Raw genomic sequence first — 16,344 nt, forward strand, 5'->3', positions numbered from 1 at the left:
CACCAGCCGAGTCGGGGTCGCCGGGTGCAGTGTTGCAAGTCTCACGCTTCTTGCGGGGAGCTTGCAGGGTTCTTTAAAGCTGCTGGAAACAAAGTTGCAGCTTTTCTTGGAGCAGGTCCGCTGTCCTCGGGAGTTTCTTGTCTTTTCGAAGCAGGGGCAGTCCTCAGAGGATGTCGAGGTCGCTGGTCCCTTTGGAAGGCGTCGCTGGAGCAGGATCTTTGGAAGGCAGGAGACAGGCCGGTGAGTTTCTGGAGCCAAGGCAGTTGTCGTCTTCTGGTCTTCCTCTGCAGGGGTTTTCAGCTAGGCAGTCCTTCTTCTTGTAGTTGCAGGAATCTAATTTTCTAGGGTTCAGGGTAGCCCTTAAATACTAAATTTAAGGGCGTGTTTAGGTCTGGGGGGTTAGTAGCCAATGGCTACTAGCCCTGAGGGTGGGTACACCCTCTTTGTGCCTCCTCCCAAGGGGAGGGGGTCACAATCCTAACCCTATTGGGGGAATCCTCCATCTGCAAGATGGAGGATTTCTAAAAGTCAGAGTCACCTCAGCTCAGGACACCTTAGGGGCTGTCCTGACTGGCCAGTGACTCCTCCTTGTTGCTTTCTTTGTTCCCTCCAGCCTTGCCGCCAAAAGTGGGGGCCGTGGCCGGAGGGGGCGGGCAACTCCACTAAGCTGGAGTGCCCTGCTGGGCTGTGACAAAGGGGTGAGCCTTTGAGGCTCACCGCCAGGTGTTACAGCTCCTGCCTGGGGGAGGTGTTAGCATCTCCACCCAGTGCAGGCTTTGTTACTGGCCTCAGAGTGACAAAGGCACTCTCCCCATGGGGCCAGCAACATGTCTCTGGTGTGGCAGGCTGCTGGAACTAGTCAGCCTACACAGACAGTCGGTTAAGTTTCAGGGGGCACCTCTAAGGTGCCCTCTGTGGTGTATTTTACAATAAAATGTACACTGGCATCAGTGTGCATTTATTGTGCTGAGAAGTTTGATACCAAACTTCCCAGTTTTCAGTGTAGCCATTATGGTGCTGTGGAGTTTGTGTTTGACAGACTCCCAGACCATATACTCTTATGGCTACCCTGCACTTACAATGTCTAAGGTTTTGTTTAGACACTGTAGGGGTACCATGCTCATGCACTGGTACCCTCACCTATGGTATAGCGCACCCTGCCTTAGGGCTGTAAGGCCTGCTAGAGGGGTGTCTTACCTATACTGCATAGGCAGTGAGAGGCTGGCATGGCACCCTGAGGGGAGTGCCATGTCGACTTACTCGTTTTGTCCTCACTAGCACACACAAGCTGGCAAGCAGTGTGTCTGTGCTGAGTGAGAGGTCTCCAGGGTGGCATAAGACATGCTGCAGCCCTTAGAGACCTTCCTTGGCATCAGGGCCCTTGGTACTAGAAGTACCAGTTACAAGGGACTTATCTGGATGCCAGGGTCTGCCAATTGTGGGTACAATAGTACAGGTTAGGGAAAGAACACTGGTGCTGGGGCCTGGTTAGCAGGCCTCAGCACACTTTCAATTGTAAACATAGCATCAGCAAAGGCAAAAAGTCAGGGGGCAACCATGCCAAGGAGGCATTTCCTTACACCTGGTGTCTGCTGTATGGCACAAAGGACTCGTGCATTGCTTTTCTGTTTTCTGCCTTGATGACCCGCTTCTCCCTGAGTGTGGGGTCCCTAGGTCCTGTGGGGCTGACAGGAAGAACCGGCATCTTGGAAAAACTTGCTTTTGTTGTGCTGATTGGTTGGTGACTATATTGCTGAAGGTACTGCCACTCTAGCAAGTGTCACTATGTGCTGGCCTGCCTGCCTGCCTCCTGCCCTGAGTGTTCTCCAGCGATTGCTGCTCTTGCTCCCTGTCTGTGCCTCTTGCACGTAGACAGCGACTCACTTATTAGCCCCCTGGTGCATGGTGAAAGCTGCAGTTACCTTTCAGCGCATGTAGAGCGCTGTAATGTTCCCCAATGAGCAGCGTGTGTACCAAGGTGAGCCCTGTGCAGAGGAGCGCCTGGAGGACTGCTTCCAGCCCCTTTTTGTATTTATTTTTATTTTAAATGGAGCATAGTGAGTGCTTTTACAGCACCTGCCGGATGCCCCACTTGCCCTAAGGAGTACAGAGGCCCTGGCTTTCCCTTGAGGACCTGACGCCTGGGGTCGGAACTACCATTGCAACAATGAGACGGGGGTTAGTTCGGCCAGTACCATGCGTCTGCCAGGCACATTGCCCCATTGAGGGAGGAGTCCTCTGGACCCACGCAGTCTGTCCCGGGAAGAAGAATCCACCTTCCAGGACGGCGACTAGTCCCGGAAGTACAGCGTGAGCCACCAGGGAGAACCAAAGGCTATCTTCTCCTGCTACGCTCGGCTTGTGGGCAGCTTTCATTTGTCCAGTTCTTGCCTCCCTTGGGGTCTAGGGGACCAAAGGAGGGAGCCGTTCGCTCCTAATCTGGAGCCCTTGCTGGCACAGCATCCAGGAAGGTGTGCTGGGTGTTCTTAACCCAAAGTACTGTATAGTGGGTAGTAGGCACACATGTTTCCCTGCAGCCTACAGCATTATATGACATCACCGTATATCCACCAGTAGGAGGCACCAGGTTGCCTCCTGTCCGGAATACCATAATTTCTATGATAAGAGTGCAGGAGCTCCGGTTCCTGATGCGGTGAGTTTTTCACTCACCGGATTACTTGTAAGGAAAGCACAGAAGAGCTGTGACTTCATGTCAAAGGTGCTTGAGGGGGGAACCTTTTAGGTTCTACCTTCCCACTATGAAGGTGACTGTCCTCCTCACTGATGATGCATGTTATGCCCTGAAGGATTACCTTGTTTTTCCTGGCATCACTGATAACGTTTATCCTGAAGTGCGTTTTTGGTGATACTGACAACCCTTCTACAGCTGGTGTTGCAGAATATCAGTAACGTATATGTTTACCTGACTACGGTTTGCTTTCTCAGAGTACTAGTAACCTGTGTAATGTTCTGACAACTGCTCGTGTATCAGGTTATTACTGAAACATGTTGTGTTAGGTCTAACTGTTTTATGCAAAACAGTTTATTTTTATATAACTTATAGCGTTTCCTTTGTGGTGTATTTATTGTGTCACATGTATTGTACAAATGCTTTACACTTTCCCTCTGGGATAAGCCTGACTGCTCGTGCTAAGCTACCAATGGAGTGAGCAGGGGTTATCTTGGGTGTGTAGCTCTCTTGCCCTGACTAGAGTGGTGGGTTCTGCCTGGCTGAGGTGCATACCGTAGCCAACCAGAAACCACATTTTTAACAGTGACGTACACCGGCACATGCAGTGGTAGGGGACCTGGCACACAGGTGTGTGACGGGTCGTGTTTTTAATTTTGACCTGCACCAACACACGGCAGTGTGCAATGGCAGCAGTGTGTGGGTTGGTGAGAGGTCCCTGGGGGTGGCACAACTCGTGCTGCAGCTCTCTGGGACCTTCCTTAGTACCTCAGGCCCTAGGTACCACTTATTAGGGACTTATGGTGTGTGCCAATTGTGCAAAACAACTGTGAAGTTTTGGGAAAGACTGTGGCACTGGGGACATGGTTAGGAGGGACCCAGTGCACTAACCATCAAAAGTACCAGGCAAAACTTGGGGGGCTAACCATGCCAAAATGGGTGCTCTCCTACACAGGTGCGATCTGGAAAATCCATTCCAGTTTTGTCGTAACTGCTATGTTGATTCTCAGCATCTGGCTTGATGAACAGACTGAAGCTTCTGATGCAAGCTTTTCTATATTGCATCTGTACTCGATGAGCGAGATTCATTCATAGACGTTTAATGTTTTTAAATTTAATACTACTCTACATTTTGGTTATTTCCCCAGTTGCCCTTTCCAACTGTTTATTTTTTTTTTCTCTGATGTCATAGCTTGCTCCCACCTTAGCAACTATATTACCCAAGTATTGCTGGTCGCATGCTCCTGTTTGGCCTGTTCCACCTTCACAAGTTAGGACATTTCCTAATTAACAATTGAATGAGTTAGCAAATGTTATTTATCAAACACAAGCCTAACATGATTTAAGAAGCAGTCAACATATGTGAATTGGACACATATCTAATTATTAGAATCATTCTATCATGCCTTAATTGATGATGCTATGGTGTAGTGCCTGAATGTCCAGGTGACTGCGCTCTGCCAAGGGTTGTACACTGGTCCAAGGTTTCTCTGTGGTCCACCAGCCCAGTTATGATTGTAGGAGTATCTGCTAAGGAAGGATGAGGCTTGTCAGGAGACACACAGTGGCCCTGAGAGTAGTCAGTGTTATGCGCCCATAGGGAGAGCCCTTTCTTGTCCTTACCTGCTGCATAAAATCCATGCTGCTTAGTTCCTTTTATTTGGGTGGTTTGGATGGTTGCTTTTACTCATTTGAGAATTACGTCTTTTATTACCCGTTTGGTGACACTCATGGAGTTAAGTGAAGTCAGTACTTCCTGCATCTTTATCCCTTATCCCCCTGTAAAATCCATTTGTGTGAGCTCCGCACCTGCGACGAACTGTTGACCCAGTGTGTTCAAGCTCCAAGAGTCATCTCAGACCAAGCCCCAGTAAATAGTATTGGGCATTGTGCCTATCGTAACAGAAACCCACCTCCTAGCTCTGCGGAGCCATAGCAGTGTCTGGTATCATATGCTGATCCTAGTAAGCAATGGCACCATTTGGTTTTCTTTATGAATCTGAGTTTTCATTTCATAGTTGCTTGATAAAGTCCTTTTCTTTTTTTAAAGTAACCCTGACTGGCCATTGAAGTTATTTATGGTTATCTATTTAATCTTAATGATGCTTTGTTTCTAACACCCTCTACTTTCTGAAGTAAGTTTGAACTGTCTAAGGGAGTGATGCCAAGTGGTCAGGTACCGAAAGGGAGTAACTTGGTTATGTCATTGGAATGCACCAGAATTGTGGCCCGGGGACACCTGTGATGAACAGGATCCACTGTGAACACTGCCCCACAACCAATTGCTGCCAGTGGATCCCATGAAAAGGCAGATAGTCAACACTTCACCTTTAATTTTGGTTTAAGAACAGCTTTGCTGTCAGGGTTCATCACCAAGATAATTAGATCTCATTGCACAAGTAGTGATGGAACTGCAATGCATACTTTCTGTCAGACGGATGAAAGGAGGCCCAGTCTGGAGGCGATCATTGCAGCAGAGATGACCATAAAGGGTTGGGTTAAAGAGGAGTTTATTTCAAAGATTGGTGAAGAGTGCAGACATGAAGAAATGAGCCACAAGTTTGAAGCCTGCTAGTCGCATTGTTTTGCAATGTGGTGGTTGGGTGTTGAATTTTAGTTTGTATCCCTGCGGAACTCTAGGTGATGCCCGACGAAACATGTGTTGGTTATATGCTTTGAAGAAGTAAGGAAAATAAAGGAATAAATCATGAAATTTAGTTTGTATATTTATTAAGAAAAGCAAATAACACAGCGTAAGGACATTTATTTTAAATTTGTGTTGTGGCTTGTTTGTATAGTTCGTAGATGTACTCTGGTTCCGTCCAAGATGCTGGAAGAGAAGGAAGCAACGAAAGGGACATGAAGGGGAAGGAGGAATGTCAAGAGATAGATAATATCGGAGAGTGGACAGAGCATTATCAGCTTGAACGGCTCATAAGACACCCTAATGTCGCTAAACATGGTCCTGGATTGACTAGAAATGCACAAACCTTCACCTTGTTCCAGTGATCTTGTATATTTACTATATATTTCCATCATTGAAACCCCGTTAAAGTGTTAGTCCTTGTTTGAGTTTCTTTTTAAAAAAACGTTTAGAGCAAGTGGCTGAATTCTGGTCTGTTAATGTTAATAATGGTTCCTGTAATTAAAAACCAGGGTTACAAGTAAGTACTTTGCTTCCTCTGCATTCACTAACACTCATTTTGACATTTAAGGGAAATCCTGAGCTCCAAAGATTCTGTTGTGGCCCAGACTGGAGACGGAGGCTCCTTTCAGGAGTTTTGTACTTCTGCTTGTCTGTCGCTGTTTGAGGCACAGCCGGTGCGGCCTACCCCACCGCCACAGAGACCTTCCGACACTGGCGATATCATCAAGTGCAGCATCTGTCACAAACCAGGGGAGGTGAGTCATTCATGTCTTCTTTAATCAGAAAATGACTAGTGATGGCCTTGCAATGTTGTGTTCTGTGGGAAGCTTTTGCTTGCGTAACACTTGTTCTTGTGGTTTGGTGAATTGTTTATGGAGAGACTAGCTGTTGGTACTTTTACAGTAGGTAACCTATTGTTGGATGGATTTTCTTTACTCTTGGCCAATATCCCCTTCTCCTTTAGGTAGGTCCCACAGAAGGCACACGAGCCATAGGCAAAAGAAATTACTCTTCCTCATGGAAATGGGACTGTTAGAAGTCACCTAATGCCAGACTCTTCCTCTGGAACTGTCCTCACCTTCTTTTTTTTTTTTTTTTTATTTAAAAAAAAAAATAAAAAAAAAAGGAACTGAAATTTCTGACTCCTGGCAGACCTTGCGCTGATCGAAGCCCTCTGATTCTCCATTTTGGATTAATTCAGGATGGCTCCAGAGTGCCTGTAAAGGTGAGCCTGTTGCTGCGTGTTCAGTGATTCCAGTGGCTCCAGACGCCACACCTGTATGGTCTCCAGCATCTAAGTAATTGGTGGTGCACTCCAAGGTGTTAGTCAGTGATGGCTTGCATTCATCCAAACAGATTTTGAAATACTGTAAGCAGTTGGCTCACTCCATGGGTTGATGCATCATTGTGGCTGTCACCCTATTTGGACACCTGTGTGGCAAAAGGCAGATTGCTCTCTGGAAATCGGCAGGAATAACAGAAGCATTGCTCGTTTCTGTGCAAAGCCTGCCTAGCGAGGCAGTCTCATCAGCAATACATAAAATATCGAGGCCTGTTCTGGATCCAGTTGCTCTGGAAACCCCAAGCTTTGCAGCAGGTCCAGGCTCCCTATCAGACGTTCCGTTCCTTTTAGGGCAGGGGTGTGTCAGATACTATCGCCAGCTGCAGTAGATGATCCAGTCCCTGCCATCACAAACCTCTGCTGCTTTTTTAAGCCAACATGTTCTGCGGGAAGTGGTCTTTCATTTATCCACCAGTTAACAGATGATCACTAATGATTGCTGGGACATCTGGCTTAATTACATGGGCTATGTCCTATCCTTTTTTTTCTTTTTTTTTTTTTCTCCCTGCAGTCAAAAAATTCATAAGGTAAAACTCCATTATTGTGGTGAGATTGAAGACTTCTGTGAGAATTGTTAGTTCTCGGGTGAGGCTCTGGAATGTTTTATTTGCTGTTTGTCATAATTCTCTGTGGTTCTGGGACTTTCACAACAACTGGGTAATCCACTCCAAATGCATCACTTCATTGTAGTGATTTTTGTACACCTTGATTTTGCAATATTATGGTACCACTCTTATGGGATAATTTGCGTTTTGCAAAGCACTGCTGCCTGATAATAGATTTTACTTTATAAACTTTCTGACTCTTATTTTTAGGCACTGGTAAATGACTAGCTGCAAGGTGGAACAATTGTGTAAGAACTTGTGCATGAACGCGCGTGTTCGCCAACAGTCTTTCTGTTGCATATGACCAGAAGGTTTGAGGGTTAACCCGTGTAGGAAGTTGGCTCTGCATGTGCTATTTCAAAGTAAGGAATAGTAGGCACAGAGTCCAAGGGTTCCCCTTAGAGGTAGGTTAGTGGCAAAAAGAGATAATACTAATGCTCTATTTTGTTGTAGTGTGGTCGAGCAGTAGGCTTAGCAGAGGGTAGTGTTAAGCATTTGTTGTACATACACAAGCAATAAATAAAGGAACACACACTCAAATACAATTCCAGGCCAATAGGTTTTTGTATAGAAAAAAATCTTTTCTTAGTTTATTTTAAGAACCACAGGTTCAAATTTTACATGTAATACTTCAAATGAAAGGTATTGCAGGTAAGTACTTTAGGAACTTTGAATAATCACAATAGCATATATACTTTTCAAATAAATCACATATAGCTTTTTTTAAACTAGACAGTGCAATTTTCAACAGTTCCTGGGGGAGGTAAGTATTTGTTAGTTTTTGTAGGTAAGTAAACCAACCTACGGGGTTCAAGTTTGGGTCCAAGGTAGCCCACCGTTGGGGGCTCGGAGCAACCCCAAAGTTACCACACCAGCAGCTCAGGGCCGGTCAGGTGCAGAGTTCAAAGTGGTGCCCAAAACACATAGGCTTCAATGGAGAAGGGGGTGCCCCGGTTCCAGTCTGCCAGCAGGTAAGTACCCGCGTCTTCGGAGGGCAGACCAGGGTGGTTTTGTAGGGCACCGGGGGGGGGGGGGGGGGGGGCACAAGTTAGCACAGAAAGTACACCCTCAGCAGCACGGGGGCGGCCGGGTGCAGTGTGCAAACACACGTCGGGTTTCCAATGGGAGACCAAGGGGTCTCTTCAGCGATGCAGGCAAGTGGGGGGCTCCTTTGGGTAGCCACCACCTGGGCAAGGGAGAGGGCCTCCTGGGGGGTCACTCCTGCACTAGAGTTCCGATCTTTCAGGTCCTGGGGGCTGCGCGTGCAGAGTCTTTACCAGGCATCTGGATCTGGGAGTCCGACAGTCGCGGTCAGGGGGAGCCTATATGTCATTTATGTGAAAACTGTATATGCTATTTTGATAATTCAAAGTTCCTAAAGTACCTACCTGAAATACCTTTCATTTGAAGTATTACTTGTAAAATTTGAACCTGTGGTTCTTAAAATAAACTAAGGAAAGATATTTTTCTATACACAAACCTATTGGCCTGGAATTGTCTTTGAGTGTGTGTGTTCCTCATTTATTGCTTGTGTGTGTACAACAAATGCTTAACACTACTCCTTTGATAAGCCTACTGCTCGACCACACTACACAAAATAGAGCATTAGAATTATCTCTTTTTGCCACTATCTTACCTCTAAGGGGAACCCTTGGACTCTGTGCATACTATTCCTTACTTTGCAATAGTGCATACAGAGCCAACTTCCTACTATGTATTACATTAATAGAACTAAATCATTTAGGAAAACCAAACAGTTATTTGTGGCATTCCAGAAACCACATACTGGTAACTCTATCTCAAAACAAGGACTAGCTAGATGGATAGTAAAATGCATCCAAACATGTTATCTAAAAGCTAAAAGGCAGCTATTAGTAACACCAAAAGCACATTCCACCAGGAAAAAGGGGGCAACAATGGCTTTTTTAGGAAATATACCAATGGCAGAAATCTGTAAAGCAGCCACTTGGTCAACTCCCCATACATTTACCAAGCATTACTGTGTAGATGTGTTAGCAACACAACAGGCCACAGTAGGACAGGCTGTACTAAGAACACTATTTCAAACAACTTCAACTCCTTCAGGCTGACCACCGCTTATGGGAGGCAAAACTGCTTTGTAATCTATGCATAGCATGTGTATCTGCAGCTACACATGCCATTGAGCGGAAAATGTCACTTACCCAGTGTACATCTGTTCGTGGCATGTTCCGCTGCAGATTCACATGCTCCCTCCCACCACCCCGGGAGCCTGTAGCCGTTTAAGTTAAAACACTCATTTGTTCATATGTGTATATATATATATATCTCTATTCCATTTGCACGGACATCTCTTTTCTTTATGCTCTATCACTCCTACCTTACCCTCTGTGGGAAAACAATCTAAGATGGAGTCGATGCCCATGCAAACAAGCCTTAGCAGCTGCAAGAGATGCGGTGCACAGGGGTACTTTTCTGCGTGGGAAGGCAAGGGCTTACCGCCACCAAAGCTGGACAGCTGGCAGAGAGGACCAAGATGACTACTCCGGACCACCACCCCTGATGCAGAATCCATGCAGCTCAGCAGGAGAGGGGATCCACACAGCTGGTAGTCTCTTGTTGTAGGTGCCTAAGGTTGCAGGGGAGTGACTCCTTCACTTCAAGGGAGATTCCTCCTCCTCCTCCTCCTTCTTCTTGTGCAGGCTGAAGAGTTGCAGTCTTCTGAGGATGCACGGCAAGGAAAGTGTTGCAAAGCTGGCAGGAATCCTGGAAGCAATGTTGCTGAATAGTCCTTTCTTCTTGGAAGCAGCTGTCGGGTCCTGTAGGTTCCAGTCGTAGTTCCGGAGGCCAGAAGTCGAAGTGAAGGTTGCAGAGGAGTCCTGATGGAATCTTGCAAGCTGAATCTGAGGACCCACCCAAGAGAGAGACCCTAAATAGCCCTAAAAGGGGGATTGGTCACCTAACCACGTAAGCACATATCAGGAGGGGGCTCTGACGTCAAATGCCTGGCCTGGCCACTCAGATGCTCCCAGAGTTCTCTGCCAACCTTGGAATCAAGATGGCCGAATCCAGGGACCCTCTGGCGGATCTCCGGGCACCACCCCTGGGTTGGTGATGGACAGGGGACTAGTCACTCCCCTTTCTATTGTCAGTTTTGTGCTAGAGCAGGGACTGGGGGTCCCTGAACTAGTGTGGACTGGTTTATGCACAGAGGGCACCAAATGTGTCCTTCAAAGCAAACCAGTAGTTTGGGGAGGCTACCCCTCCCAAGCCAGTCACACCTATTTCCAAAGGAAGAGGGTGCTACCTCCCTCTCCCAAAGGCAATCCTTTGTTCTGCCTTCCTGAGCTTGAACAGATCAAGCAGCAGGAGGGCAGAAACCTGTCAGAGGGGCGGCAGCAACTGGGCTGCCCCGAAAACCCTGTAAGACTGGTGGTAGCAATGCTGGGGGTCCTCTAAGAAGCCCCCAGAGTGCATGGAATCATACTTCCAGTACTTGCAACAGTATTGAGGTATGATTCCGACATGTTTTATACCAAGCATGTCCAGGTTTGGAGTTAACAATATGTAGCTGGACCTAGGTAGTGTCCTATATCCAGCACTCACATAAAATGGCATCCCCACACTCACAAAGTCCAGGAAAAAGGATCTGGAGTATGTGGGAGCACCTCTGCTACTACCAGGGTGCCCTCACACACAGGTACCTGCACCCTGCCCTCTGGGCTGAGAGGGCGTATGATTGGGTGACTTATAGTGACCTGGTGTAGTGACCTGTAGTGAAAACGTGTGTATGCACCAGTTTCATGCAGGCTGCAATGGGAGGCCTGCAAAACCCTTTGCATGGGCTCCCTCTGGGTGGCAGAATAACTGCTGCAGTCCATAGGGATCCCCTGGAACCCCAGTGCCCTGGGTACCCAGGTACCATATGCTAGGGTCTTAGATAGGGAACCAGTATGCCAATTATTGGAAGACAAAGATACAGTTTAGAGGAGAGAGCAAATCTACTGGGGTCCTGGTTAGCAGGAACACAGTAGACCCAGTCAAACGTACTGACTACAGGCAACCATGCCAAGAAAGAGGGCACTTTCCTACAGTCTGTGTGAGGACCTTGGTAGTCCTCTTTTGGCGGTGTGGCTACCATGGGCAACGCGCCCATGGAAAACTGGTTCTAAAACCGGAGTGCCAACTGTTAGCTCTGCAATTACCTTATAAGGCTATTTAGCAATCCGCAGCAAACATTGACCGTTTAAGGCTTTGCTGCATAGACATACCAGAAAATATTTGTCTTAACAGTATACAGCTCCTTTCCATAGGGCTACACAGGGCTGCCTTACGAGACTTGCGTATATAGGTAAGGGCTTAAGGTGGGTGTGCAGTGCGTACACAGCCTCTTTAGTCTGCAATGGCAGCTGAAACTTATGTTTTCAGTTTGTGTCACACACAGTGGCACAACCAGTGCTGCAACTCTTGTGTGGACAGCCAGCCTTGTATGCCTTTGGTACGTGGGTACCATCTACTAGGGACCTATAAGTGAATCAGCTCATGTCAATCAGAGGTATCTAATTCAACATATATTTTAGAAAAGGGAAAGAACACGGACACTGAGGTCTCGACAGCACGCCTCTGTGCGCTCTCAATCGAAAACCAGCTAGTAGTTCAAAATGGGGCAACAAAGTGGGGAAAACCTGCAAAAAGCCTGTTTTCTCACATATCTTTTCTGATCAAGCTAATATGCAGGAGTACCTTCTGTCTGCACCAGGCCGAGGTCTTTCATCCGAATCTATGCAACTTGCACCTTCATGCATGGAGATTGAGTGCCAGCAACTGACTTGTTTGATTTGCCGTCTCAGGTGGTGAATATCATCCTTGCGATTAGGTGGCCCTCCATGAAATCTATTTGTGCTTTGTAGTGGGATACATTTGCAGCCTGGTGCTGTGCCTCCTAAGCAGAACTCTTACAGGCAAAGCTGTTAAGTAGGCCAGCAAGGCCTTGTAGTGGGCGCTGCAGAAAGGTTTATTGATCTGCCCTTTGGGTGATTCTAGGCTTGCCAGACCAGTCATCCTTGTTCACATTGCCCGCTGTGATGGGATTTATGAAAAGCCTGACACACGTTCCCTCCCAAGCAGTTTGTAAGGGTGCATTGGCACCTTAACTTGACATTCCTCATTTATATGCCCTTAAAGCGGACTCACAGCTGCCAGCTTCATTTCCTGATACTGAAGACGGTCTTCTGATTGTATGTCAGTTAGTCGCATGATTGAGCAGCAGGCATGTTCGATGCCTCCCCCTACACCACTGCCTTCCTACCAAATGTTGTGACTCTTTCATGCTGGACAGCCCATCTCTCTGGCGTCCTTTGCTCTGCCTCATCCCATGAAAGAAGAGGAGAGGCTCTTCTCGTAGGACTCCAGAAGGGCATTAGGCTTTTACATAGATCAAACTAGGATCATCTGGTGGACAATAAGCTTTTTTAGGGGTTCTCTGGAGTAAAGAAAGGCAAGATGGCTCAAACAAGGACCTTGATGAGATGGACAGTCCTCTGCATTGAGATCTGCTGTGCGCTTGCTAAGAAGCAGGCCTGAAAAGTCTGAATGCCCATTCCACCAGGGCCGATGCTGTTACACTGTGTTAGCATGAATGCCAGGCTGCGTTGGGGGCATCGGTGCGTATGTTCACAAAGCACCACTGCCTTGTCGGCCAGGTCTGGCAGAAAGAATGCTTCCCCCAGTCTGTTCTGCAAGACTTTTGGTTTGAGTCCACTTCACGTTCCCCCTGCCTTGGGAGAGGCACGGACTGCTTTGGTATCAATTCTAAGGTGAGGGATCTGCAGTTAGAAGTATCCATTAGAAGAACAAGTTGCTTACCATTGGTAATGCTGATTTTAATAGGTAATGGCCTTTCTGGTGGATAGTCTTATCTAACAACATGTTTCTACCCCCCTTCTGTGGAGTGGTATATTCTTAACGTCTGAAAAGATCCCAAGTTAGTATTCTGCCCATTGTAACCAGCAAATAATCACTCTTGTGTCAGAGTGCCTCAAATGAAAGGACAAACGGACGCCTGTGCTCAGGGGTGGTGCTTCGCTCTATCATGCCTAGGGCAGTATGGACCCAGTGCGCAGCCGCATGAATCTACATAGCGTTGAGCATGAGCACTGCTGCAGAAATCTCACTGGACCCAGTGTGACACCTGGGGAATATTCTAAGGTGGGTAATCTGCGGTTAGAGTATCCATCCGAAAGAATGCGACAAAAGGTAAGTAGCTTTGCCTTCTACTCCTGCTTACTCTTAACCGTACAGGAAAAAAGTATATGTCCTGTTATAATGCGAGTTTAGGGGATAATACTAGAAGCCACCTTGAAACCTCTACTTTGAAGGAAACCAACTTTCAAAGTGTTTGCCTAGTAGAAGATGGCAGGGGTGTGCCTGGCATGTGATTCTACAGCACTACAAGCTTCAAGCTGATTGCTACAATCAAGTAAGGTTTTCTTTGCAGCTTGACGCTGTTGTCTATTAATATACAACCCACCTGCCTCTCCAGTGAAATCAGGGGTGCTTTCAAAAAGAAAGTTGAAAAATTGGATGATGTGAAATGAAAAAACAACAAACTTGAGGAGGTGAACATTATCTGACGTTTGCAACAACATACTGGGGGTTTGTTGGTTTATAGTTATATGGGGTCGACATGACTGTAAATCTGGTTGATACTCAAAAAGAAACAAAACACATACACCCAAAACAGGGACGTAGCGTTCCGCACCAGTTGCTAGAAGCAGACTAATCATTGCATGTGAAACTAGAACTGGTTCTAGCCCATTGTTATAGGTAAGTAACATGTTTGCTGCTGTACTCTCCCTCCTCGGGCACAGAGGATAGTTGTGGAGACAGTCCCATCAGAAGGTTATGAGGGTAGTGTTTTATTTTTTTAATTATGCATTTATTTAATTTCATTTTTGTAAGTCTTGGAGCAAGGTGTTCTTTCCTTTGGATCCTGTGACAGTAAAAGGCACACAGCATCTAAGCAAAGTTTATGATGAGGCTTATCAATACATCCTCTATGTGCAAGTTATTGCTTGAGCTGTCTGTTCCAAAAGACCACAGTCAGTGAGGGCTTCTAATTTGCCTGCTTGTCGAATGATGTTACAATTCCATACTAGCTAGAAGGCCGAGAGCTTTTTTTAAGTCCTTCATCCACTTAGCCACTTAATCCAGCCTTTATTTTAGGACCCTCTAGTTATCTCGCAGTTCCGTGAGATGCATATTTGCTGCCATCAATGAATAAGTGCTGGTCCCATTTTGTTGCTTCAAGCATTCAAAAAATATTTTGAAAAGGATCCTTGAATGTGGTGAACCCTGTTGGACCCAACAATCCATCCCTTCCTCTGCTTTAATGCTGCATTGAAAACCAGTGATCCCTCTGGAAAGACGGCAGAGGAGATGTTTGTGATAGGCCGTATCTGATCGAATGGGTGGTGGGGGGAGTGGTGGGGCAACGAGACATGTCTCTCTGCCTGCAGCTGCTGAGATGTCATCGGCAAGTTAACACCAACACAGTTTCTGCTCCATACTGCAGGATGGAGCCTAACAGATGGCCATCTGCAGGTGGAGTTTATCTAGATGATCTTGCAATTGGAGGACTAGACAACAAACTGCGGCAAAACGTTCGGTAACCTTGGCAGCCTAACAATAAGGTATCCGTTTTTTAAGTCCTTTCGTCAGTGTGACACTTCATTAATTTTATATATATATATATGTTCGATGGCATGTGTAGCTGCAGATATACATGCTGTGCACATCCCGCCATCTGGTGTTGGTCTCGGAGTGTTACAAGTTGTTTTTCTTCTAAGAAGTCTTTTTGAGTCACGAGACCGAGGGACTCCTCCCATTTCGACTCCATTGCGCATGGGTGTCGACTCCATCTTAGATTGTTTTTTTTCCGCCATCGGGTTCGGACGTGTTCCTTTTCGCTCCGAGTTTCGGGTCGGAAAGTTAGTTAGAATCTCGGAAAAATCGTCGGTATTGTTTGCGTTCGGTATCGGGTTAGTTACAACAGATCGACACCGAATTAAGAAGAGCTCCGGTGGCCCTTCGGGTTTTTTTTCGATCCCCGTCGGGGCCTGGTCGGCCCGGCCACGTGTCTCTTCAAGGCTGATGGAACGGACCCCATTCCGCTTCTGTCCAAAATGCCATAACAAGTATCCATATACAGATCAACACCTGGTCTGGAACTTGTGTTTGTCACAAGAACACAAGGAGGATACTTGTGAGGTCTGTTGAGCGTTTCGGTCCAGGAAGACACTCAGGGACCGAAGAGCAAGAAGACTGCAAATGGCGTCGGCGCCGACAGGACAAGGGCGTTTCGAGGAGGAGGAAGAAACATTCTCCACCCAGGAATCGGACTCGGAGATCGATCCCGAAGAAACGCCGAAAACCGTGAGTAAGACGTTGTAGGAAGTTGGCTCTGTATGCACTATTTCAAAGTAAGGAATAGTATGCACAGAGTCCAAGGGTTCCCCTTAGAGGTATGATAGTGGCAAAAAGAGATAATACTAATGCTCTATTTTGTGGTAGTGTGGTCGAGCAGTAGGCTTATCAAAGGAGTAGTGTTAAGCATTTGTTGTACATACACACAGGCAATAAATGAGGAACACACACTCAGAGACAAATCCAGCCAATAGGTTTTTGTTATAGAAAAATATATTTTCTTAGTTTATTTTAAGAACCACAGGTTCAAATTCTACATGTAATATCTCACTTGAAAGGTATTGCAGGTAAGTACTTTAGGAACTTTGAATCATTACATTAGCATGTATACTTTTTACATAAAACACAATAAGCTGTTTTAAAAGTGGACACCGTGCAATTTTCACAGTTCCTGGGGGAGGTAAAGTAATGTTAGTTTTAACAGGTAAGTAAGTCACTTACAGGTTTCAGTTTTTGGTCCAAGGTAGCCCACCGTTGGGGGTTCAGAGCAACCCCAAAGTTATCACACCAGCAGCTCAGGGCCGGTCAGGTGCAAAGGTCAAAGAGGTGCCCAAAACACATAGGCTATAATGGAGAGAAGGGGGTGCCCCGGTTCCAG

General features: G+C 46.5%; 1 protein-coding gene across 5 annotated transcripts in view; it reads left to right on the forward strand.

The window, feature by feature from the left end:
• The window catches only part of ZMYM3 (zinc finger MYM-type containing 3), a 451,376-nt gene that overhangs the window by 104,754 nt on the left and 330,278 nt on the right, over window positions 1-16,344 (forward strand). For all 5 annotated transcript variants that reach the window (XM_069209214.1, XM_069209211.1, XM_069209204.1 and 2 more), the window contains exon 6: window positions 5,905-6,091. In XM_069209214.1, coding sequence (XP_069065315.1) covers window positions 5,905-6,091 — 187 coding nt within the window. The remainder of the gene's footprint in view (window positions 1-5,904; window positions 6,092-16,344) is intronic.

Source organism: Pleurodeles waltl, chromosome 2_1 (genome assembly GCF_031143425.1).
Source record: "Pleurodeles waltl isolate 20211129_DDA chromosome 2_1, aPleWal1.hap1.20221129, whole genome shotgun sequence".
Classification (NCBI taxonomy): Eukaryota; Metazoa; Chordata; class Amphibia; order Caudata; family Salamandridae; genus Pleurodeles; species Pleurodeles waltl.